The sequence below is a fragment of the Amblyraja radiata genome, chromosome 5 (genome assembly GCF_010909765.2).
Source record: "Amblyraja radiata isolate CabotCenter1 chromosome 5, sAmbRad1.1.pri, whole genome shotgun sequence".
NCBI classification, from domain to species: domain Eukaryota; kingdom Metazoa; phylum Chordata; class Chondrichthyes; order Rajiformes; family Rajidae; genus Amblyraja; species Amblyraja radiata.
The window spans coordinates 50,263,951-50,288,052 of record NC_045960.1 but is presented as its reverse complement, the minus strand read 5'-3'; the positions used below and the strand labels follow the sequence as shown (position 1 = coordinate 50,288,052).

Below are 24,102 nucleotides of genomic sequence, written 5' to 3'. Positions count from 1 at the left end.
TGTTCCAATATTATATTTTCTACTCAAAATGCTTGCTGTATTTTCATTGTGACTTCCTGTGTTGCATCTGAGAGAATTTCCAGATACCCATAATTGATCTGCCATTTTTGCTATCCACTTCAGTCATCTACATCTCTTTGTATTTTCTTCATGTCATAATTGCTTTCCTCTGTTTTGCTTCTGTATAACCAATCCTTTCCTCTAATTTCTTGATTGATTGATGATACGATTGCATGCGTCTAGCGCGACCAAACGGAAGCGGAGTTCACGTTAAGTATGCGCAAAGTTCGCGCGTGACGTAATTTAGGTCATACTCACCAATCAGCTCGGCAGGAGGCGGGCCGACTGAATTTGGACGTCGCATGGCGTCGGGCGGTGACGTCATCACGCAACGGCACGCCGGGTGGTGACGTCATCGTGCAACGGCACGCCGGGCGGTGACGTCATCGCGCAACGCCACGCGCTAGACATACGCTGTCAAGATGCTGCGTACGACATCAAGACGCTGCGTACGACGTCGAGACTCTGCGTACGCCCTCAGTGTGCCTGCGGGCCGACAGGCCGTTAGTGCGCGGGAGTTTCGGACAGTGCAAGATTTTCGGAGCCCCGCACAATGTCAGGACCAGCCCCACACAACTCCATACGCCTCCAGCGATCGAAGTGGGACCAGCCCCGCGAGGCCGTACGCCTCAAGCGACCACATTTGGTCGCGCTAGACACATGCATTCGTATGCTGGTGGGACAGGCCCTTAAGTAGTTGAAACATGAGCACTAATCAATGTGGTATTCCTCCAAAATGACCTATTTATCCAAACTTTCAGTTGATTAGTCAATCCTCTATCCATATGGTTACTTTTATCTAGCACCCTCTTGAACATCTTTTGGAATCCAGCTACCAATTGATTCCCTTTATAGGCCCTACTCCTAAATATAATCTCAGAATGCTGACACATTTGTCAAACATAACTTCTCTTTCGCAAGAGCTTATTGGCTCTTCTTGACTATTATAATTTCATTTTAAATATCGACATATTTAATAAATAAATCCTAATATTTTTGTTTTATTTCTTCTACTCTTTCAAATGATCATTTTGATTGCACCTTGATTACCTTAACGCCTGTCAACGATAGGTCTAGCCAGCCACAGCAGGAAATGCAACCACAGATGAAACATTTCCCTTTCCAAAGACAACGTCAAGGCCGCACAATAATCTCTCGCTGAAGAATGATGCGAACACACAGCTTAATGTCTAATATGGTTTAATATGTCTCATTGGTAGTTTCCTATTAAAATGTTATAGTATTGTCAATGATAAATGCTAGCTGGCCTTCTCTCTCCAGTCTTTCTTGAATCATCTTTCTTGTCTCATTTAAATATTATAATTATTGACCATCTTTTACATGCTGGTTATATTATGAATGGGCACCTTGTCAGTAATATTCCCGTTTATTAATTATTTTGAAGCAAATGCAAATATATTTGGGTAATTACTATTTTAAGTTAGAGATTAATTAATACATTGTTACATTCAGATTGGTTCCAACTTATTTAAACAATTGCATGTTTCATTAAATAAAACAGCATTAAGTTGGGAAAGTTTGGAGTCTCAAAATTAAATTCATTGATTTAGGTTTTTTGCACACGGTGCCACCAAAATTGCATAGTTGGTAAATTCTCCCCAAATTTGTCTGCCTTTTTGATTGTTCCTTTAAACAATGTGAGCATGGTGGGCTGATATCTGAGCCAAGGCTTCAGCTCTGTTTCTGAGTTAATATCCACTACAGGAATGTGAGGATTACGCGGAATTAACTTTTGATTGATGCAGTGCTGATAAATACAATATGCCAACTGGTTTCCTACTGTGGCGTAAACTTTGAATTATTATTCAAAGTTTATTCAGTGCTTTCATTGCAATTACCAAAACAATGTTGTGTTAATCCTTCATCTACATAACATTACTATTTCCAGTATCTAAGCCTGTAATGCAGCAAGCAACGCTTACACTAGATATTTACACTAGAAGATCCGTTGAGGGTGTAGTTTGATCTTATTACGGAAATAATTAATGGTCAATCTTAACAATTTACAACCATTCAATTTATTGAAAAATATTAAATCATTTTGAGCCTCTAAATTAATACCAACGATATAAATTCATTGATTTATAACATAAACATTCGTTTTTATTTTCCTGTCTGGATTTTCTGGGGCCAAATGCAGCCTGATGAACAACTAAGATCTATATGTGATGATCCTCATTAGTATGCATAGGGTGTAATATTTGTTAGAGCATTTTCTTTGTAAGGCTATATGTCCATATTAGCTGTCAAGTTTACACAAAGGATGTGGAAATTACTGATGTGGAATAATATTAGTAATCCTACTGAAAATACACTTTTTTCCCCTTAGGGCTTCATCACCTAATGCATAGACATCAGCGCAGTACAAGAATGGTGCTTTCATGGATAGTTATGTTGGTAGAGACAGAAGAAAGATATCTATTATTCTGTATTGCTTTATAATTTAATGGCTTTGGATTGGAATTCATTTTCTTAAGTGGGAAAATGGGGAACTTTGAAAACCTAACAGACCTAAAATGCTGAAATTAAAGTCAATAAAAGAATGATGGGAAAATATTACTTTAAATCTGTTTTTTCCACTTTAATTTTGTACTTTTCTACCCTAGGGTAATGACCCATATCCTTGGCCGCTATTTTCCTCTTACCCTGTACCAAAGTGTTATTTGCAAGACCCATTGAAAAATGTTGTACTAAAACAAGGTAAACATTAATAAATGAGTAAGTTCTTTGTTTTATAGTCATAAAAATAGGTTGTTGCGCACTTAAAAATTGAATGTGACATTCGTTCCTACAGAAGCATTTCATGTTATTAAAATAAAGGATCAGTTTGTGTACATCACTACAGCCAGAAAGAATGTGCTTGATCACATTTGTCTCATGAAAATTAAGAAATCCTATAAAGTTCTTATGTTTTGGGGCAGGATTCAAAATGCAAAATCAGCTAGAGATGATGTTTGTCGGGTAATAAGCTGTTGTATCCACATATTTTGCTGATTCAAAATGGTTTTCGTCTGACACTTTTCAAAGAGTATAATGAATCGTATTTTTTAAAGACAAGTATAGACAAGTATAGTATATTAAAGACAACATTTCTCCTTTTGTGGAACTGAATGTTGGAAAGGTCTGACATTTTCTGATTTTAGTTCTCCTACATAAGACTAAGATTTATCACACAAAGCTATGGTAAGTTTCCTTGTTCTGCCTTTTCCTGAGGCTGTTGTCTTGTGTCCATATGAGCTATTTCGAAGAATCTATGAACAATATTGTGTAAATGCAAATTCTTTTCACTATTCCCTATTCTGCTGCAAACAATTGAATACACTGATTTCCTTTTTATAAAAAAAAAGGTAATATGCAACATAACATAACAAATTTTATTATTATTTAGATAATGAAGTTATCAAGTTACTGAAAATTTCAGAGAAACAGCCAGACTGGTTAGAGTGCTGTAAGAAGCAGTTCCGTAAAAATATGACAATCAAAACTGAAATCATTAAAGGAAACAGTAAGTTTTCACGTTTATTATAAATATATTTTTGGACAAGCATTGATTCAGCATGAAATGGCAAAAGCATTTCTATTATTTAATGGGAACTTTAAACTTGCAATTTTTTTCAACAATGGAATGGATATTTTGCTTTAAATTGATTGCATCCCATGTTGATTTTAACGATGTAACTGAATGAAAGTTCAGGATACCCGAGTGATGCTGGAAAACCTGAATTTAGGTACAGCTGATTGTTGATTGTGGGGTACCTGCACTCACCCTCTAATGCTTCTTGAATTCAAGTGTACAAACATCTGCCGATTTCTCAGTGTTTCTGCTGCAGATTTGTCTGTTTAACCTGGCAAAATGCAGCAACCCCATTGATTACACTTGGAAGAATCAGATGGAAAGGTGTTTATTTCAATTGGAGATAGACACAAAGTGCTGGAATAACTCAGTGGAACAGGCAGAATCTCTGGAGAGGAGGAATGGGTGGCATTTCGGGTTCAGACCCTTCTTCAGACCTGTCACCCATTCATTCTTTCTTTCCAGAGATGTTGCCTATCCCCCTGAGTTACTCCAGCATTTTGTGTCTATCTTCGGTTTAAACCAGCAACTGCAGTTCCTTCCTACATACTTTATTTCAATTGGTATCATTGAAATGTATTTATTTGTTTTGGGGGTTTTTTCCGACAGAGTATTTGAACTATATTTCTTGTTTTAAAATGTTCGGATGATTTTTATGTTTGCAATGAGAGACCTACACACAAACCTTCAATCTCAATGTCAGCTTTGATACAAAGTAAACTGGGAGCAAGGCAGCACTGGATCTTATCAATCAGCTGGAAGCTGGCTTCCCAGCAGAAGACTGGCCCTTGAGGCCTCTTCCAAGTAAGCTGAGATTTTAAGACCAAAAGGATTTTAAGACCAAAACAGCCGAACCTTCCATTGATGGCTTGCCAAATCAATGGAAAATTAAGCTTTTTTATAACATCCTATTCATTTTTTGCAAAAACGATAGGCACTAGACTTCAGTGGTTCAAAAGGTCATTCACCAACTTTTTAAGAGTGATTAGAAATGGGTAATAAATCTGCCTCACCCACATTCTGTAAAATGTATTGTTAGAAATTATCAATCTGGCAGTATTCTGCCTCTTAAAAACAAAAATGATGCAGATATTTCACAATTTTGTTGAACAAACTTATTTAGTGGTGCAGCAGTAGAGTTGCAGCCTTAAGGCCCTGTCCCACTTACGTGTCCTTGGCATGCAAATTACGCGACCTCGTCGTCGCGTTGAGGCGCACGGGCATCATGTGGCCGCGCGGTGCCGGTCCCGCTGAGAAGCATGGAGGGGTATGGAGTTGTGCGCGGTATCGCGCGGCGCTCCGAAATTTTGTACCGAACGAAATCTTCGCGCACCAACGGCCTGTCGCGTAACTGATGGCAAAAGTGGGACAGGCCCAAGACCCTGGCGCGACGCAACGTCTCACCTCCAATAGCAGCAGAAGCAGGCAAACGATCGCCGAGGTCGGCCTGGGGCTCACGGCCATTGCGGATCTGGATCCGCCACCACTTCTACTCCCAGAGCGAGGCCAAGAAAATTGAAGATAGATACAAAATGCTGGAGTAACTCAGCGGGGTCGGCAGCATCCCTGGAGAGAGGCAATGGGTGACGTTTCCGGTCAAGACCCTTCTTTCAGACTGAAGAAGCGTCTCGACATGAAACGTCATCCATTCCTTCTCTCCAGAGATGCTGCCGGTCCTGCTGAGTTACTCCAACTTTTTGTGTCATCTTCAAATGATGTCACGCGCTCCAGACGGCTGTGCGGGCGCATGAAGCCGCGAGCGGCCTTTGCGGGACCGTCGCGCCTCAACGCGACCACGAGGTCGCGTAATTAGCGTGCCAAGGACACGTAAGTGGGACAGGGGCTTTATAGTGCTTAAGTGCCAGTAGACCTGGGTTCAATCCCAACTACGGGCACTTGTCTACGGGTGTTTGTACGCTCTCCCCGTGGGTTTTCTCCGAGATCTTCAGTTTCCTCCAACATTCCAAAGACATACAGGTTTTGTAGCTTAATTGGCTTGTTATAAATGTAAAATTGTCCCTAGTGTGTGTAGAATAGTGTAAGCATGCGAGGATCGCTGGTCGGTGCGGACTCGGTGGTCCAATGGGTCCGTTTCCGCGCTGTATCTCTAAACTAAACTAAACTTTCAAAGCTTGAAAATAAATTACAGCAGTGATAAACCTAAAATATAAATTACAGAATATATTTTCCAGGTTATTATTTGAGATAGCAACATTAAATCAATCTGCTTCCCCATATTTGAAAATCCACACCCAGTTAAAGTTTTAAACAAATAATTTCTCAAGAACAGATCACAAGTTTTATGGCACTAAACTGTACTGAATTTCTGAACCATTGGCAGTCATTTTAAAGAAATGAAAACATGCTAGGGTGATTCATCAGCTAGTTTGCATATCATCAGTTGAATAGATTTTCACAAATCTCCATTGCTATTTTCTATAAAGATCGTCTTCTTTGGAAGTAGTTGAAGGCAAGATTTGATTTATTTTATAGCCTACAGAATGCTGCAAATTGGGGGGGAAATAATCATTTTTTGTTCTGGTTAAATAATAATTTGAAGACTATTCTGACAAAGAGTTTTTAACTAGAAGCATTAAATCAGATTTTTCTTCCCTTAGATGCTGCCTCACCTGCCGTGTATTTCCAGCATTGTCATTTTGTTTCAGATACAACATCTGCAATTATTTTTGATTTTCACAAGTTTACTTTATTGTCTATTAACATTGTTTATTTCTTCAAACTTAAGCACTCGTTGAATTGCTGGAGAACGTTGTTGAATTTCTCGCTAATAACCCATCTGAGTGTTTTTTCAGGCCATACAAAGGTGAGTTATTACTTTCCCTTATCTATGATTGGAAATACGTTATTGGGTTTTTGTAAAGGTTATTTTTCAATGATAGAATTGCTGCAAAATATTTAAAATACTTTTTTTCTGAAATATTTTTGGGAATGGTAATTAGGGATTTGTTTGATCATAAGATCGTAACTGATAGGAGTAGAATTTGGCCATTCAGCCTATCAAGTCTACTCCGCCATTCAATCATGGCTGATCTATCTCACCCTTCTAAAAGGCCTGTCCCACCGTACGAGGTAATTCAAGGGTTTTCCCCTGATTCGAACTCGGAGAATGTCCGTAGCGGGTCCGTATGAGTTCGTTGATGTCTCGTAGCAGCTCGTACGAGTAAAAAGTAACAATTTTTTTCATCACGAGTATTTTTTTACACGTGGACATTTTTCACAGTGTTGAAAAAGCGTCACAAGTTTGACGGATTTCCCGAGTACCTACCGTTACTCGTACGAGCTGCTACGAGACATCCACGAACTCCTACGGAACCGCTACGGACATTCTCCGAGACCATAGAGAAATTGGGAAGTTATGTTCCAGTTGTACAAAGACATTTGTGAGGCTGCACCTTGGAGTATTGTGTGCAGTTTTGGTCACCCTGCTAAAGGAAGGATACCATTAAGCTGGATAGGGTAGAGAGAAGACTTTACAATTATGTTTTTGGAGTGTTTTGTATGTCTTGAGAGGAAATCTGAACTCCTGGAGAAAACCCACATGGTCACAAGGAGAATGTATAAAGACAATGTACAAGATCGAACCCGGGACTCTGGCGCTGTGAGGCAACTGTACCGTTGCGCCACTGTGCCTCTCCTCATGCTGAGCGATCTTAGTTGTGAAGAGCTGAGCTATGTAGGCCTCAACTCCTCCAAAGAGGAGGAAATAAACATAAACCCCAGCAGGAGGTGTAGGCCTCTTGCTTCCAAGTAACCTGATACCACATCAGCAAAGTTCACAGATAAAAAGTGGCCTTATGTGCAAGGCTTTAGATACAACTAATATAATATAATTAAACTTTCCCAAAGTGTTAATGACATTGTGAGACATGAGTGGGGTGAAAATTGGCAAAAAAGAAAAGTAATATGAAGTTATCAAAACTAGTATTGCATTATGTAAATTTTCGTCAAGCCCGTTAGCAAATCTCAAAATGCGGTGTGATAATGAATGTATCAATATGAAACATTTTTCATAAACTAACGTGAATTAAAGGGCCTGTCCCACGATGTGAGTTCACCCATGAGTTCTCCCGAGTTAAAAAAAAAATCAAACTTGTGGTACCTCATCACGAGTATTTGTTTAGTCTTGGAAATTTTTCACACTGTTGAAAAAACTTCACGAGTTTCCGCGTTTCCTGAGTACCTGCCGTTAGCATTTCGAGCCGCTACGAGACATCCACGAGCTCCGACGTACCCGCTACATACATTCTACGTACTTACCACGAGTTTGATTTATTTTTAAACTCGGGAGAGCTCTTGGGTGAACTCGCATCGTGGGACAGGCCCTTTAGATTCTCAATGAGAAAGATTTAACCATGAAAAGGCTAGAAGCAATGCATATGAGTGCTAATATTGATGAAAAATGTTTACATTTTTCTGTTGAAAGGGGGAAATGCATTTTTATATTCTTTGCTGAATTTGTGATAATTATGAGAATTAAATGATTTTTTCACTAGAAGCATTTCAGAAAGAGCAATAGGTAGCCAAAATGTGGTGTTTTTGTTCTGAAGAACATGAGACAATTTCATTAGGTTTATCATATGCGTGATTTTAACAAAACAACATAAAGTTCAAATTCAACCATAGATCGTGCATTTGCCGAACAAAAATGAGCTAAAATATATGTTGCTATATGCAGGGATTGATTCATTTAAAAACAGAATCCAGACTAATGCGAATAAATTGGTGACTGCACTGTGTGGAACACTGCTTATGTGTACTTTTACAGAAGTCCAACCTTTTAAAATATAATTTAGATGCAAATTCAGGAATTTAGCACTATTGATCAACATGTTGTACTTTCATTTTTTAGTTGTGATTTTGAATTCATCTCAATATGATGAAATCAAGAGTTTCTTATTTGCCATATGAAAGGATCCTGAATAAAATTAACATACAGTTCCTTGTAGCTATATCTGCATCATAATTAATTGCTAAATTAGTGGTTTTAGCGAGATTGTTATTTAGATTGGTCTGGACAGAAATAATTGGGAAGTTGCCTTTCATTGATAGGATTATGACCTTGCTGTTAGGTTCCCAGTTTTTAAAATTATCATGCTTCATACTTCACTAACTCTACTCAGTTTATTGATCTAAAAAATTCACCTCCCAAATAAATTCTATGTGAGGAGGGGAATGCATTTCAACACCACTCATTTATTACTGTTCAAAATCCATGTCGCTAAAAGCAAAGTGAGTTTCGTTTACTATTGGATTTTTGTTCATGAAAGCAAAATTACCTTTTTGAAAGCGGTGGCTGCATGTAGAGTTGATATGGAAGCCTGATTGTTTGTCCTTTGATCTATGAGGCAAGAAGTAAAAACATAATGAAAAGAAAAGATTGGCTTCCTTCCAAGAATGACAATTCAGTCTCCATTCCCATCTCTACAAATTCAGTTTCAGTTGACACAAATCTTTTTCTTCAATTCTGACCAGAATAGATAAACAAAATAATCTCAATGAAGTGTGTTTTCATTTTGCTTGTTTTAATCGTAGTAAAATATTTGGTCCTGAGTAAAACATTAAGGCTCTAATTTTTGTGTGTTTACAAATTTTAACAATAATTTAATGTTTTACGGAGAATAACACTCACAACAACACCGAGTCTACTAAGTGCACAAGGAACAAATCTACCAAAGTTTCAATTAACTCAACAGTATTTTTGAGTTAGAAACATTCAGATTGCCCTGTTCTTTGTGTGCAAAATTAATGCTTTGAATTATGAAGTGTAGATGTATTATACTTAGATTTCCAGAAGGCATTTTATAAGGTCAATGAATATTGTGCAAAATTTAAAAAAAACTTGTGTAACATGCTAAGGTAATATAGTGCCCTCCATAATGTTTGGGACAAAGACCCATAATTTATTTATTTGTCTCTGTACTCCACAATTTGAGATTTGTAATAAAAAATATCACATGCTGGTTAAAGTGCACATTGTCAGATTTTATTAAAGGGTATTGAGGCCTTACGCACCATCTCAACGGGCGTGCGCAGCGTCTCGACGCCGTACGCAGCGTCTTGACGCCGTACTCCTTCGCTCGAACTTCACGTCAACTCGTACGGGATCACTCGACCTCCGTGCGGCCCCCGCTTCCGGTTTGGTTGCGCTCGCTGCATGCAGTCGCATGCTGGTGGGACAGGCCCTATACGGGGATCACTCGACCCCCGCGCGGCCCCCGCTTCTGGTTTGGTCGAGCTTGCCGCATGCAGTCGCATGCTCGTGGGACAGGCCCTTTAGAGATATCAGCCAAACCTTAGGCTTATCAAAATCAACTGTTTGGAACATTATTAAGAAGAAAGAGAGCACTGGTGAGCTTACTAATCACAAAGGGACTAGCATGCCAAGGAAGACCTCCATAGCTGATGACAAAACAATTCTTTCTATAATAAAGGAAAACCCACAAACACCTGTCCGACAGATCAGAAACACTCTTCAGGAGTCATGTGTGGATTTGTCAATGACCACTGTCCGCAGAAGACATCATGAACAGAAATACAGAGGCTCCACTGCAAGATGCAAACCACTGGTTAACTGCATAAATAGGATGGCCGGGTTACAGTTTGCCAAGAAGTACTTAACAGGGGAACCACAGTTCTGGAAAAAGGTCTTGTGGACAGATGAGAGCAAAGTATGGAGGAGAGAAGGAACTGCCAAGATCCAAAGCATCTGTGAAACATGGTGGTGGGGGTGTCATGGCCTGAGCATGTATGGTTGCTGAAGGTACTGGCTCACTTATCTTCATTGATGATACAACTGCTAATGAATTCCGAAGTCCTATCTGCACATCCTATCTGCTCAAGTTCAAACAAATGCCTCATAGAAACATAGAAAATAGGTGCAGGAGGAGGCCATTCGACCTTTCGAGCCAGCACCGCCATTCATTGTGATCATGGCTGATCGTCCCCTATCAATAACCCGTGCCTGCCTTCTCCCCATATCCCTTAACTCCACTAGCCCCTAGAGCTCTATCTAACTCTCTCTTAAATCCATCCAGTGACCTGGCCTCCACTGCCCTCTGTGGCAGGAAATTCCACAAATTCACAACTCTCTGGGTGAAAAAGTTTTTTCTCACCTCAGTCTTAAATGATCTCCCCTTTACTCTAAGACTGTGGCCCCTGGTTCTGGACTCGCCCAACATTGGGACCATTTTTGCTGCATCTAGCTTGTCCAGTCCTATTATAATTTTATACGTTTCTATAAGATCCCCCTCATCCTTCTACACTCCAGTGAATACAAGCGTAGTCTTATCAATCTTTCCTCATATGACAGTCCCGCCATCCCAGGGATCAATCTCGTGAACCTACGCTGCACTGCCTCAACAACAAGGATGTCCTTCCTCAAATTAGGAGACCAAAACTGTACACAATACTCCAGATGTGGTCTCACCAGAGCCCTGTACAACTGCAGAAGAACCTCTTTACTCCTATACTGAAATTCTCTTGTAATGAAGGCCAACATTCCATTAGCTTTCTTCACTGCCTGCTGTACCTGTAAGCCAACTTTTCAGTGACCGGTGTACAAGGACGCTCAGGTCTCGCTGCACCTCCCCCTTATCTAACCTAACCCCATTAAGATAATAATCTGCCCCTTTGTTTTTGCTGCCAAAGTGGATAACCTCACATTTATCTGCATCTGCCACGCCTCTGCCCACTCACTCAACCTGTCCAGGTCACCCTGCAACCTCCTAACATCCTCTTCACAGCTCACACTGCCATCCAGTTTTGTGTCATCCACAAACTTGCTAGTGTTGCTCCTAATTCCCTCTTCCAAATCATTAATATATATGGTAAACAGTTGCGGCCCCAACACCGAGCCTTGCGGCACTCCACTCGCCACTGCCTGCCATTCTGAAAAGGACCCGTTCACTCCTACTCTTTGCTTCCGGTCTGCCTACCAATTTTCTATCCATGTCATCACCCTAGCCCCAATACCATGTGCTCTAATTGTAGTCACCAGTCTCCCGTGCGGGACCTTATCAAAGGCTTTCTGAAAGTCTAGATACACTACATCCACTGGCACCCCTTCGTCCATTTTACTTGTCACATCCTCAAAAAATTCCAGAAGATTAGTCAAGCATGATTTCCCTTTCATAAATCCATGTTGACTTGGACTAATCATTTTACTGCTATCCAAATGCCCCATTATTACCTCTTTAATAATTGACTCCAGCATCTTTCCCACCACCGAAGTCAGGTTAACTGGTCTGTAATTCCCCGTTTTCTCTCTCGCTCCTTTCTTGAAAAGTGGGATAACATTAGCTATCCTCCAACCCACAAGAACTGATCCTGAATCTATTGAACATTGGAAAATGATCACCAATGCATCCACTATTTCTAGAGCCACCTCCCTGAGGACCCTGGGATGCAGACCATCAAGTCCATATATTCTTCAATTATATAGCTTTGAAAAGCTCCTTTGTTGCCTCAGCTTTAAGTGGTCTCTTCAGCCCACTGCATCTATGCAAACCAATACTAATCCCATTAACCTACATTAATTCCTTATTCATCTTTGTCCCACTATTCATCTCTGTCCCGCTATTCATCTATCAAGCAGCTCTTTTGAGGCTTTTACTAGATCGTATTTGGAGTATTGCATGCAGTTTTCCTCACTCCATGACATTTAAGAGGCTTTTAGATAGCCACACAGAAAAGTAATGGATAGAATATATGGAGCATGTGCAGACAGATGAGATCAGTTTAACTTGGCATCATGTTCGACACGAAGATTGTGGGCCGAAGGGCTCATTTCTGTTCTGTACTATACCGCTATCCCTCTATGTCCCGCTATCCCTCTATGACAGAGTCATCTGTAATTTTTGAGACAGCTCCACTCCTTCAACGTCTGCAATAAGATGCTGCAGATCTTCTACCAATTGGTGGTAGCCAGTGCCATCTTCTTCACTGCCGTGTGCTGGGGCAGCAGGGCAAAGGCTACGGACGCCAATAGGATCAACAAACTCATCAGGAAGGCTGGCTCCATCCTGCAGGTGGAGTTGGTTTATTGGGAGGTAGTCTTGAGGGGGGGGATGCTCCTCAGACTGCGGAGCATCCTGGGCAATACAGCTCAACCCCTCCGTGACACACTGGTCATCCTGAGGAGTACCTTCAGCAAAAAACTGGTTCCACCAAGATGCATGACAGGAGATCCTTCCCTGTGGCTATGAAACTTTACAACTCCTCCCCCTTCTGTCATGGGGTAGACTGAGACTGACTCCCCCCGGCCCCCCACCCCATCTCCTCAATCTTTGCACATCCCCAAGACTTTCTGCTCATCACTTTAATTGCATGTTTCATATATTTTGGGGTTTTTACGACTGTAGGGAGATCAATTTCCCTCTTGGGATAAATAAAGTTCAATCATATCGTACGTCGCGCTATCCCTCTGTCTCGCTAGCCCTCTATGTCCCGCTATCCCTCTATGTCCCATGTCCTGCTATCCCTCTATGTCCCACTAACCCCTTGTGTTCCGCTGACAAGAGTTCGACAACATCCTCTCTCGCTGCTCCTCTGTGCATTCATTGTTCTTTATCTCTCCACATCAATGTCTATATCTCTCGTTTCCCTTGTCCCTAACCTGGTGGTAGAAGGGTCTTGATCCGAAATGTCACCCATTCCTTCTCTCCAGAGATGCTGCCTGTCCCGCTGAGTTACTCCAGCTTTTTGTGTCTATCTTCGGTTTAAACCAGCATCTGCAGTTCCTCTTACACATTTTGTCTGCTCCACTGTGAAATCTCCTCAAGGTATGTTTGAAAAAGTTCTCTTCCTCTCTCCAATGAGAGTTCTGTAATATCCTCCCTCGCTGCTCCCTCTCTGTGCATTCAATGTTCTTTATCTCTCCACATCACCATCTATTTCTCTCGTTTCCCTTATCCCTAATAGTCTGAAGAAGAATCTCGACCCGAAACATCACTCATTCCTTCTCTCCAGAGATGCTGCCTGTCACGCTGAGTTAAGGCCCTGTCCCACTTGGGCGTCATTTGCGCCACACAGATGGTGCGCGAAGATTTTGTGAATCCCCAAATCCTGGGGCGCATCACACGACCGCACATCACTGCCTACGCCACCACGCCTCACCACGCGCCATGCAAGCGGCATGACGCGTAAATGATGTCGCGTAAATGACGCGCAAATGACACCCAAGTGGGACAGGCCCTTTACTCCAGCTTTTTGTGTCTATGATCCCAAGGGATCTTTACAAGATAGACATGTAGAGTATATTTCCTATTGTGAGCGAATCTAGACTAAGATGCATTGTTTAAAATTAAGAATTGCCATTTTAAAGCAAACATTTGTTTTTCTTTTTCTGTAAGTCTTTGGAACTCTCTTCCTAAAAAGACAATTGATCCAAGGTATTTGAATAATGTTAATGTAGCAGGTGATACTTGATATGTCAGTGGGTGAAAGGTTATGTGCCTGTCCCACTTCGGCGATTTTTCAGGCAACTGTCAAGTCGTAGCAGGTCGCTGAAAAATCGGCGACTGTCAGAGAGGAAAACACACACACACACACACACACACACACACACACACACACACACACACACACACACACACACACACACACACACACACCCCCCTCCCCCCCCCCCCTTCACCAGCCAGTTATGCAGGCAGGGACAGGGCAAGCGGGGGGAGCGCTGTCTGAGTGAAATTCACACGGTGCAAAGCCAATGTGATATAGACACACTCCACAATGAACAGGAAGGTTTGCACTGTAATTAAGACAGTGAAAGCACAGTGTACGGGAAGGGTCACGCAAGTCCTTTAAAAGAGAGAGTGGGGAGAATGAGTGGAGACAACTTTTAAGAAGCCAGATATACACGGCTGTGATGCTTGGCAGACATTAACATTACCAGTCGGTTATCCTTGGTTCTGAAAACTGTTTACGGTTTTTTTCCCAATGAGCCAATGATTTGCACCGGCAACAACCTACGACAACCTATGACAACCTTCGACCTCCTGGCAACTCAATACCACTGCACCTACAGCACGAGAATTCTCGCTACTCTCCATGGCGGCTTCATTCTGGTCTTGACTAGTTCCGGAATGAAGTCGTGACTAGTTCCGAGAATGCGGGAACAACTCACGACCATGAATGTGACTCCCCAGCAACATGTGGCGTCCATGTGGCGACCGCATAGTCTCCTGTAGTCGCCTAAGTGGGACAGGCCCATTACTGTAGATACACAAGAGTGCAGAGTTGTGTTACAATCAGAACTTTTTAAATATCAAAATAGGCTTGAAAGGCTGAATAGCCTACTACTGCTTTTAATTTGTATAGAACCCTGAACATATTAGCTAGGATTTTAAGATTACAATCTCTATTTTGTATTGCCCACCAATGAAAATGGTTTCAGTATCATCAAAATTCCATAGTCATCTTATCTTTTTCAGTAATTTCATGTTTGATCCTGTATACAGGGGAATATAAACAAGGGCTATGGAATATGCCCTCACAAATGAACTTTATCATCTGGTAGACAAAAATGCTAGAGAAACTCAGCGGGTGAGACAGCATCTTTGGAGCGAAGGAACAAAACCCTTCTTCAGACTGATAACCTGGTATCATTCTGTGGAACTTGCTGCAAGACCAGTATATCCTATCAATTAAATGCATTACTTTCATATGAGATCTTAGCAGGACTTTATAAAATTGCAGTTTGTAATTCACACACTACAAATGAAGATAAATAGCATTCCATAAAAGTTTTAAATCATATTTTTCTTATTTACTCACTTGCCTTTACTGATATATGTACATTTCTCATACGTATTGTGATTCCACAGTTCCTCAATTGGTGATTTTACAGTTCCTAGATTTAGGATGTTTCTGATGTATTTTACATCCACAGTGGATGACATTGCACTTTTCCACACTGAAGTCTATCAACTTCAGCAAAACATTTGACAAGATTCCATGTGGTAGGCTGCTCTGGAAGGTTAGATTGCATGGAATCCAAGGAGAGGTAGCTGAATGGATAGAAAATTGGCTTAGAATACATCGAATACATTGGCTGAAGAATACATCGAAGTCCCTCACCCTGAGCACAGGATCGCCCCAGGGTTGCGTCCTCAGCCCCCTATTGTACTCCCTGTACACACATGACTGTGTGGCTAGGTTCAGCTCCAACTCAATAATTAAGTTTGCTGATGACACTGTGGTGGTGGGCCTGATCTCAGACAACGACGAGAAGGCCTACCGGGAGGAGGTGGCTGGTCTAGCACTCTGGTGCCAGGATAACAGCCTCCTCTTGAACATCAAAAAAACGAAGGAGCTGATCATGGACTTTAGGAGGGCACATCATCCGAGGACGTACACTCCATTGAGGATAAATGGGGATCCTGTGGATAGGGTGAACTGTTTTAAATATCTGGGAGTCCACATCTCCGAGGATATGACATGGGCATCACACGCCTCAGCACTCGTGAGTAAGGCAAGGCAGCGCCTTTACCACCTCAGGCAATTGAGGAAATTCAGAGTGTCTCCGAGGATCCTCCAGTGCTTCTACGCAGCGGCGGTGGAAAGCATCTTGTCCGGGAACATTACCATCTGGTTTGGGAATTGCTCTGCCAAGGACAAGAAGGCTCTGCAGAGAGTAGTGAGTTCGGCCGAACGTACTATGGGAACTTCACTTGCCCCCCTGCAGGAACTATACATCAGGAGGTGCAACTCCAGAGCCAACAATATCATGAGAGACCCCTTCCACCGCTGCAACGGACTGTTCCAGCTGCTACAGTCAGGCAAACGCCTCCATTGCCATATGGTGAGAACGGAGAGGTTGAGAAGGAGTTTCTTCCCAGAGGCCATTCGGACTGTAAACGCCTATCTCATCAGAGACTAACTCTACTGAACGTTTTTCCTTCCATTATTTATTATGTAAAAGAATATGTGTGTTATGATTGTGTTTATAGTTTGTTTGGTTGTTTGTCTTTTGCACAAAGGTCCGCGAGCATTGCCACTTTCATTTCACTGCACATCTCGTATGTGTATGTGACAAATAAACTTGACTTGACTTGACTAGACAATAGACAATAGGTGCAGGAGTAGGCCATTTGGCCCTTCGATGGATAGAAGTTGCTGGAAAGTGGAAAGTTGCTTCTCGGACTGGAGGCCTGTGACTAGTGGTGTGCCTCAAGGTTTGGTGCTGGGCCCATTACTGCTAGTCATCTATATCAATGATTTGGATGAGAACGTCCATGGCAAGATTAGTAAGATTGAAGTTAATACAAAAGTGTGTGGTATTGCAGATAATGAGAATGAAGATTTGTGAAAATTTCAGCAGGATCTTGATCGGATGGCCAGGTGGGCTGTGGAATGATTAGACAATAGACAATATGTGCAGGTGTAGGCCATTCGGCCCTTCGAGCAGCACCGCCATTCAATGTGATCATGGCTGATCATCCACAATCAGTACGCCGTTCCTGCCTTCTCCCCATATCCCCTGACTCCATTATCTTCAAGAGACCTATCTAGCTCTCTCTTGAAAGTATTCAGAGAGCTGGCCTCCACTGCCCTCTGAGGCAGAGAATTACACAGACTCACAACTCTCTGTGTGAAAAAGTGTTTCCTCATCTCCGTTCTAAATGGCTTACCCCTTTTCTTCAACTGTGGCCCTGGTTCTGGTCTCCCCCAAACATCGGGAACATGTTTTCTGCCTCTAGCGTGTCCAAACCCTTAATAATCATATATGTTTCAATAGGATATCCTCGCATCCTTCTAAATTCCAGAGTATACAAACCCAGCCGCTCCATTCTTTCAGCATATGACAGTCCCGCCATCCCGGGAATTAACCTTGTGAACCTACGCTGTACTCCCTCAATAGCAAGAATGTCCTTCCTCAAATTTGGAGATCAAAACTGCACACAATACTCCAGGTGTGGTCTCACTAGGGCCCTGTACAATTGCAGAAAGACCTCTTTGCTCCTATACTCAACTCTTGTTATGAAGGCCAACATGCCATTCGCTTTCCTCTTGCCCGCTGTACCTGCATGCTTACTTTCATTGACTGATGAACAAGGACCCCCGGATCCCGTTGTACTTCCTATTTTCCAAACTTGGCACCATTTAGATAATAATCTGCCTTCCTGTTTTTGCTACCAAAGTGGATAACCTCACATTTATCCACATTAAACCACATCAGCCATGCATCTGCCCACTCACCTAACCTGTCCAAGTCATCCTGCATTCTCAGAGCATCCTCACTGTTCACACTGTCACCCAGCTTTGTGTCATCTGCAAATTTGCTAATGTTCCTTGTAATCCCATCATCTAAATCATTGATGTATATTGTAAATAGCTGCGGTCCCAGCACCGAGCCTTGTGGCACCCCGTTAGTCACTGCCTGCCATTCTGAAAGGGACCCATTCATCCCTCCTCTTGATTTCCTATCTGCCAACCAATTTTCTATCCATGTCAGCACTCTACCCCCAATACCATGTGCCCTAATTTTGCCCACTAATCTCCTATATGGGACCTTATCAAATGCTTTCTGAAAGTCCAGGGACACTACATCCACTTGCTCTCCCTTGTTCATTTTCCTAATTACATTCTCAACAAATTCCCGAAGATTAGTCAAGCATGATTTCCCCTTCATAAATCCATGCTGAATCGGACCGATCCTGTTACTGCTATCCAAATGTGCTGCTATTTCATCTTATATTATTGACTCCAGCAACTTCCCCACCACCGATGTCACGCTAACTGGTCTATAATTCCCTGTTTTTTCTTTCCGCCTTTCTTAAAAAGTGGGATAATATTAGCTACCCTCCAATCCACAGGAACTGATCCTGAATATATAGAACATTGGAAAATGATCACCAATGCGTCCACAATTTCTAGAGCCACTTCCTTAAGTGCCCTTGTATGCAGACCATCAGGCCCTGGGGATTTATCAGCCTTCAGTCCCATCAGTTTACCCAACACCACTTCCTGCCTAATGTGGACTTCCTTCAGTTCTTCCGTCACTCCAGATCCTCTGGCCACTAGTACATCAGGAAGATTGTTTGTGTCCTCCTTAGTGAAGACGGATCCAAAGTGCCTGTTCAACTCATCTGCCATTTCATTGTTGGATTGATGGATTTTAACACAGAGAAATGTGAGGTTGTATTTTGGGAAGTCTAACACTGGAGTGTTACAGAGCAGAGGGATCTAGAGTTGAGAAGGTGGAGTCGCAGGTAGATAGGGTGATCTCAAAGGTTTTTGCCACATTGGCCATTTTACTGATTGTATTTATGTATAGTATTATCTAATCTGTGTTAAAAGAAACTGCAGATGCTGGTTTAAACCGAAGATAGACACAAAAAGCTGGAGTAACTCAGCGGGACAGGCAGCATCTCTGGAGAGAAGGAATGGGTGACGTTTCAGTTCGAGACCATTCTTCAGATTATTATCTAATCAGATTGAATAGTATGCAAACAAAACTTTTCACTGTACCTTCGTACACATGACAATAATAAACCTAAAGCTAAACCCAAATCTTTTGAAATTGGGCCAGTATCTTTCGAGAACTACTGGCTTTATTTTTTTGCTGGCAAGCTGAACTTTATATTTTTGTTTTTTGTAAACTTTACTTTACACTTTATATATGTGTTTTTTTTATTCATTCCTATCACTTTAAGTTGTTCTTAATTAATTATATTGGGTATTCTTTCATTATTTATTCAACATTTGGGACTATTTGAACTGTTTTAAAATGTTTGATTACAAAGATGTGAAGTGTTTCATTTCATATGAGAATTCTTGGATAATGGAAGGTCAGTTCAATCAGCTTTCATTACCTGGGGCATATTAGTGTAGGTGGGCAGGCACCACAGACAGCAAATTGGATCCAATATATTTCAGCCTAATATACTGTATCCTCTTACATCATCGAATTGGGCATTGAGTCCATTGTAGCTGCATCTAATATTTGACAGAACTGTGTAATTGTTTCCAATCCTTTTGCTCACTACACTCATACAGTAATACTTTCCATCGTACAACAAATCTTTAAAAAATAAAAGAGCATGTAAAGAAAGTACAGTATGTTATGGGCATTATATTTCATTTAACTAATATCGTTGCTTTCTTTCCCTATTTGTGTTTGGCTTTTAAAATGGATATGAATGACTTCCATCTGATTATTAGGTACAATATTTCTTCTGTTGTTTTTACAGCAACTGATGATGGTGTCAAGCATCTCAGTCTTTCGCCTATTCAGCAGCTTGGAATAAAGATGGTTGTCAGGTATTTTACAGTTTATGTACATCTATGGGTAGGATTCTAAACATTTTTGTATGCATTAAAATTAAGCAGAAGTACTCAAAATATTTAATTTTGAGTTTGGGAAAATGTAAATAGTTGCAAGTAATAGCCCTGTCCCACTGTACGAGTTCATTCAGGAGTTCTCCCGAGTTTTGCCCTGATTCGAACTCGGAGATTTACGGTAATGGCCGCTCGCAGGTACTCTGGGTTCTCGTGGACATTTTTCAACATGTTGAAAAATCTTCACAAGTCTTCCCGAGCTTACCGCGTTTCCCAAGTACCTGCCGTTAGTGTTACGAACCGCTAAGAGACGTCCCCGAGCTCCGACGTACCCACTACGTTCATTCTATGTGCTTCCACGAGTTTGTTTTTTTTTTAAACTCGGGAGAGCTCTTGAATGAACTCGTACAGTGGGACAGAGCTTTTACTCCAATTTTGTTTGGGTGTGTTGCTGCAATTTGCTTTCCTTCACATTAGGTGGCACTAATGTTGTTACAAAAACAAATGTTTGCTTCATATATGATTCTGTATAAAACCTTTTAACAAATTTTTCTCTATTGTGCCCAGTGCATTTCCGTTTGATAATTTTAATCAATGACCAATTCCAATATATTGTTGTGGTACTTCAACTTTAAGATGTTTATTTGCTCGGAAAATTATACTAGCATATGTTAAATACCAATGTCTAGAGAATGCTCTTATAACTGGTTATATTTAAAATCTTTCTCGTAGATATGGAAGATTCCTTGGGGTACTAAAGACTGATGCTGATGAGGAACTTGCAGTTTTACTGATGCACTGTGATAGATTTTTGAAACAGCAGCAAGTTGCCCTAGGCTCTTCACTTTGTATCCTTCTGTGTGATTTAATATTTCATGATTTGAACACTTAATTCTTATTCAAAACAATATGCTTGTATTTGTTATTGTAAGCTACACATGGAGTACAGATTTGATTACAATGAATTCCCAAATAGCTATTTCCATGTTTTTCATTCCCACCAACTTCTTTATCACATTATTATTAATTTATGTTTTGATAATATAGTCAGGTTCATAATTCATCAACTACAGTTTCACAACTATAACATTAAGATTTGTGGTGAGTTTCTGAACTTGTGTTTAATTTTTGGATGTCATTCTCAAATGGATTGTGTTATAGTTTGTGGCACACATAGTGGTAAAAAATAAAATTGAAGCCCCAAGAATTCTGGAATTGTAAATTGAACAGATTGGGGTTGCTATTTCCAGAAAGAAAACTGGGAGTTGACTTGACATGGATTTTAAGAATATTAAGGAAGTGTGCCTGGTAAATTAACTTAAGACATGATCCTCTCACTGTCAACTTATTATTAACATAAATGATAAATTAGTATTCCAGCTGGAGATTTCTCATGAGAACTTCAGTTCTGACAAGAAGACTTCCTACAGGAAGAGCAACTTACCAATTTATTTTTGCTGAAGGACCTACTCATTTATTTCCATAACTGTTCTTGTCTTCTTCTTCTATATTACTAAAACTCTGTTCTTGACCGGTTTTGGCGATCTGTGCTGCGATTTCCGAGAGAACGCCGGCACCTACTGCCGTCATTTTTGGCCACCTTGCTCAGAGCCCCCCTCAGCCGCATGTGTGCCGAGGATTTTTCCCGTTGATTAAAAATGACAGAGATATTAATGTTTTTATACAATTCCCCATTCTCTCTGCTGCCCCCGCTGGCGGCAGGGGGGAGGGACTATAAAACCAGGAAGTGGAGTGCCTGAATCAGTGTCTGCAAGCTGGAGGAAGGCAGAGGGTCACGTTTCTCTGAGCTGTGAATAACACTGAACACATGTCAACTCAAATGTAAGTGCCCTTAGTGGTTCTAAAATGCTTGCAAAATGTGTCTATTGGTTCTAAAGCTTGCAAAAAAAATGTCTATTGGTTCTAAAGCTTGCAAAAGATGTCTCTATTGGTTCTAAAACTTACAAAAAATGTCTATTGGTTCTAAAGCTTGCAAAAAAAATGTCTATTGGTTCTAAAGCTTGCAAAAAAATGTCTATTGGTTCTAAAGTTTGCAAAAAAATGTCTATTGGTTCTAAAGCTTGCAAAATGTGTCTGTTGGTTCTAAAGCTTGCAAAAAAAGTCTATTGGTTCTAAAGCTTGCAAAAAAAATCTATTGGTTCTAAAGCTTGCAAAATGTGTCTCTATTGGTTCTAAAGCTTGCAAAAAAATGTCTATTGGTTCTAAAGCTAGCAAAAACATGTCTATTGGTTCTAAAGCTTGCAAAAAATGTCTATTGGTTCTAAAGCTAGCAAAAAGTGTCTATTGGTTCTAAAGCTTGCAAAAAGTGTCTCTATGGGTTCAAAAGCTTGCAAAAGGTGTCTCTATGGGTTCCAAAGCTTTCAAAAAATGTCCATTGGTTCTAAAGCTTGGGTGTGGCTTGAAGTTGAAAGGCATTACTTACTGCAAATGGTGGCATGAAGTTGAAAGGCACTACTTACTGCAAATGGTGGCTTGGGAGCTTTGGTTTGAAGTTGAAAGGCACTATTACAGCAAATGGTGGCTTGGTTGCTTTGGCTTGAAGTTGAAAGGCACTACTTACTGCAAATGGTGGCTTGGGAGCTTTGACTTGAAGTTGAAAGGCACTACCTGCAAATGGTGGCTTGGTTGCTTTGGCTTGAAGTTGAAAGGCACTACTTACTGCAAATGGTGGCTTGGTTGCTTTGGCTTGAAGTTGAAAGGCACTACTTACTGCAAATGGTGGCTTGGGTGTGGCTTGAAGTTGAAAGGCACTACTTACTGCAAATGGTGGCTTGGGTGCAATGGCTTGAAGTTAAAATGCATTACTTACTGCAAATGGGGGCGTGGGTGCATTGGCTTGAAGTAGAAAGGCACTACTTACTGCAAATTGTGGTTTGAAGTTGAAAGGCACTACTTACTGCAAATGGTGGCTTGGGTGCTTTGGCATTAATTTGAAAGGCACTGCAAATGGTGGCATGAAGTTGAAAGGCACTACTTACTGCAAATGGTGGGTTGGGAGCTTTGACTTGAAGTTGAAAGGCACCTCTTACTGCTAATGGTGGCTTGGGTGTGGCTTGAAGTTGAAAGGCACTACTTACTGCAAATTGTGGCTTGAAGTTGAAAGGCACTACTTACTGCAAATGGTGGCATGAAGTTGTAAGACACTACTTACTGCAAATGGTGGCTTGGGTGCTTTGCTTGCAGTTGAAAGACAGTACTTACTGCAAATGGTGGCTTGGGTGTGGCTTGAAGTTGAAAGGCAATTCTTACTGCAGATGGTGGCTTGGGTGCAATGGCTTGAAGTTAAAATGCATTACTTACTGCAAATGGGGGCGTGGGTGCATTGGCTTGAAGTTGAAAGACACCACTTACTGCAAATGGTGGCTTGGGAGCTTTGAAGTTGAAAGGCACTACTTACTGCAAATGGTTTCTTGGGTGCTTTGGCTTGAAGTTAAAAGGCACTACTGTAAATGCACTTACTTCCTGTTTGCACTGTATATTGATTTTAGATAAAACGCTATCAGTTATGGCTGTGATTTTTGGCCATCTTACTCAGTGCCCCTCGGCTGAGCAGATGCAGAGAATTCTTCCCATCAATGAAAAATAAAAGTGTTATTAGTTTTTTTTTAAATGTTGAGAATCTCTCTCCTGTCAATCACTCCTTGAAAGCCACACCTTTTCCGGGGGGGGGGGGTTATAAAACCCGGAAATGTGGGTGTGGCTCAGTCTCTGCAAGATGGAGGAGGGAGAGGTCACAACTCGCTGTCTTTAGTGGCTTTGCACCCTACTTCAAATGGTATGAAACTGCACTTGAATTTGGTGGCCTTGCACCCTGCTAGAAGTGGTAAGAAACTGCACTTGAATTTGGTGGCCTTATACCCTGCTTGAAATAGAATTTCAAGGATTAGCCGCGAGTCAACTACCTGCCCACCAGCCGTGAGTGAGTGAGTTGCCAGCACAACAGACTTGATTGACTGAGACGCCAGCCCAAGAATCCATTTGGCGCTCAATTTGCATACTAGCCCTCTGGAAACCAGTCCCTTCAGCCCATAACACCCATACTAGCGCTCCAGAAAGCCCCCCCCCCCCCCAACTGGCCACCAATATTAGAATTGGTGGAGAGGTGGAATATTGCGTTGGATGAC

General features: G+C 41.3%; 1 protein-coding gene across 2 annotated transcripts in view; it reads left to right on the top strand.

Annotated features, from left to right (window-relative positions):
* Positions 1-24,102, top strand: part of tbc1d32 (TBC1 domain family member 32) — a 150,212-nt gene that overhangs the window by 99,610 nt on the left and 26,500 nt on the right. For both annotated transcript variants that reach the window (XM_033021187.1, XM_033021186.1), the window contains 5 exons: positions 2,688-2,781; positions 3,470-3,586; positions 6,402-6,479; positions 19,870-19,939; positions 20,690-20,805. In XM_033021187.1, the coding sequence (XP_032877078.1) occupies positions 2,688-2,781; positions 3,470-3,586; positions 6,402-6,479; positions 19,870-19,939; positions 20,690-20,805 (475 nt within the window). The remainder of the gene's footprint in view (positions 1-2,687; positions 2,782-3,469; positions 3,587-6,401; positions 6,480-19,869; positions 19,940-20,689; positions 20,806-24,102) is intronic.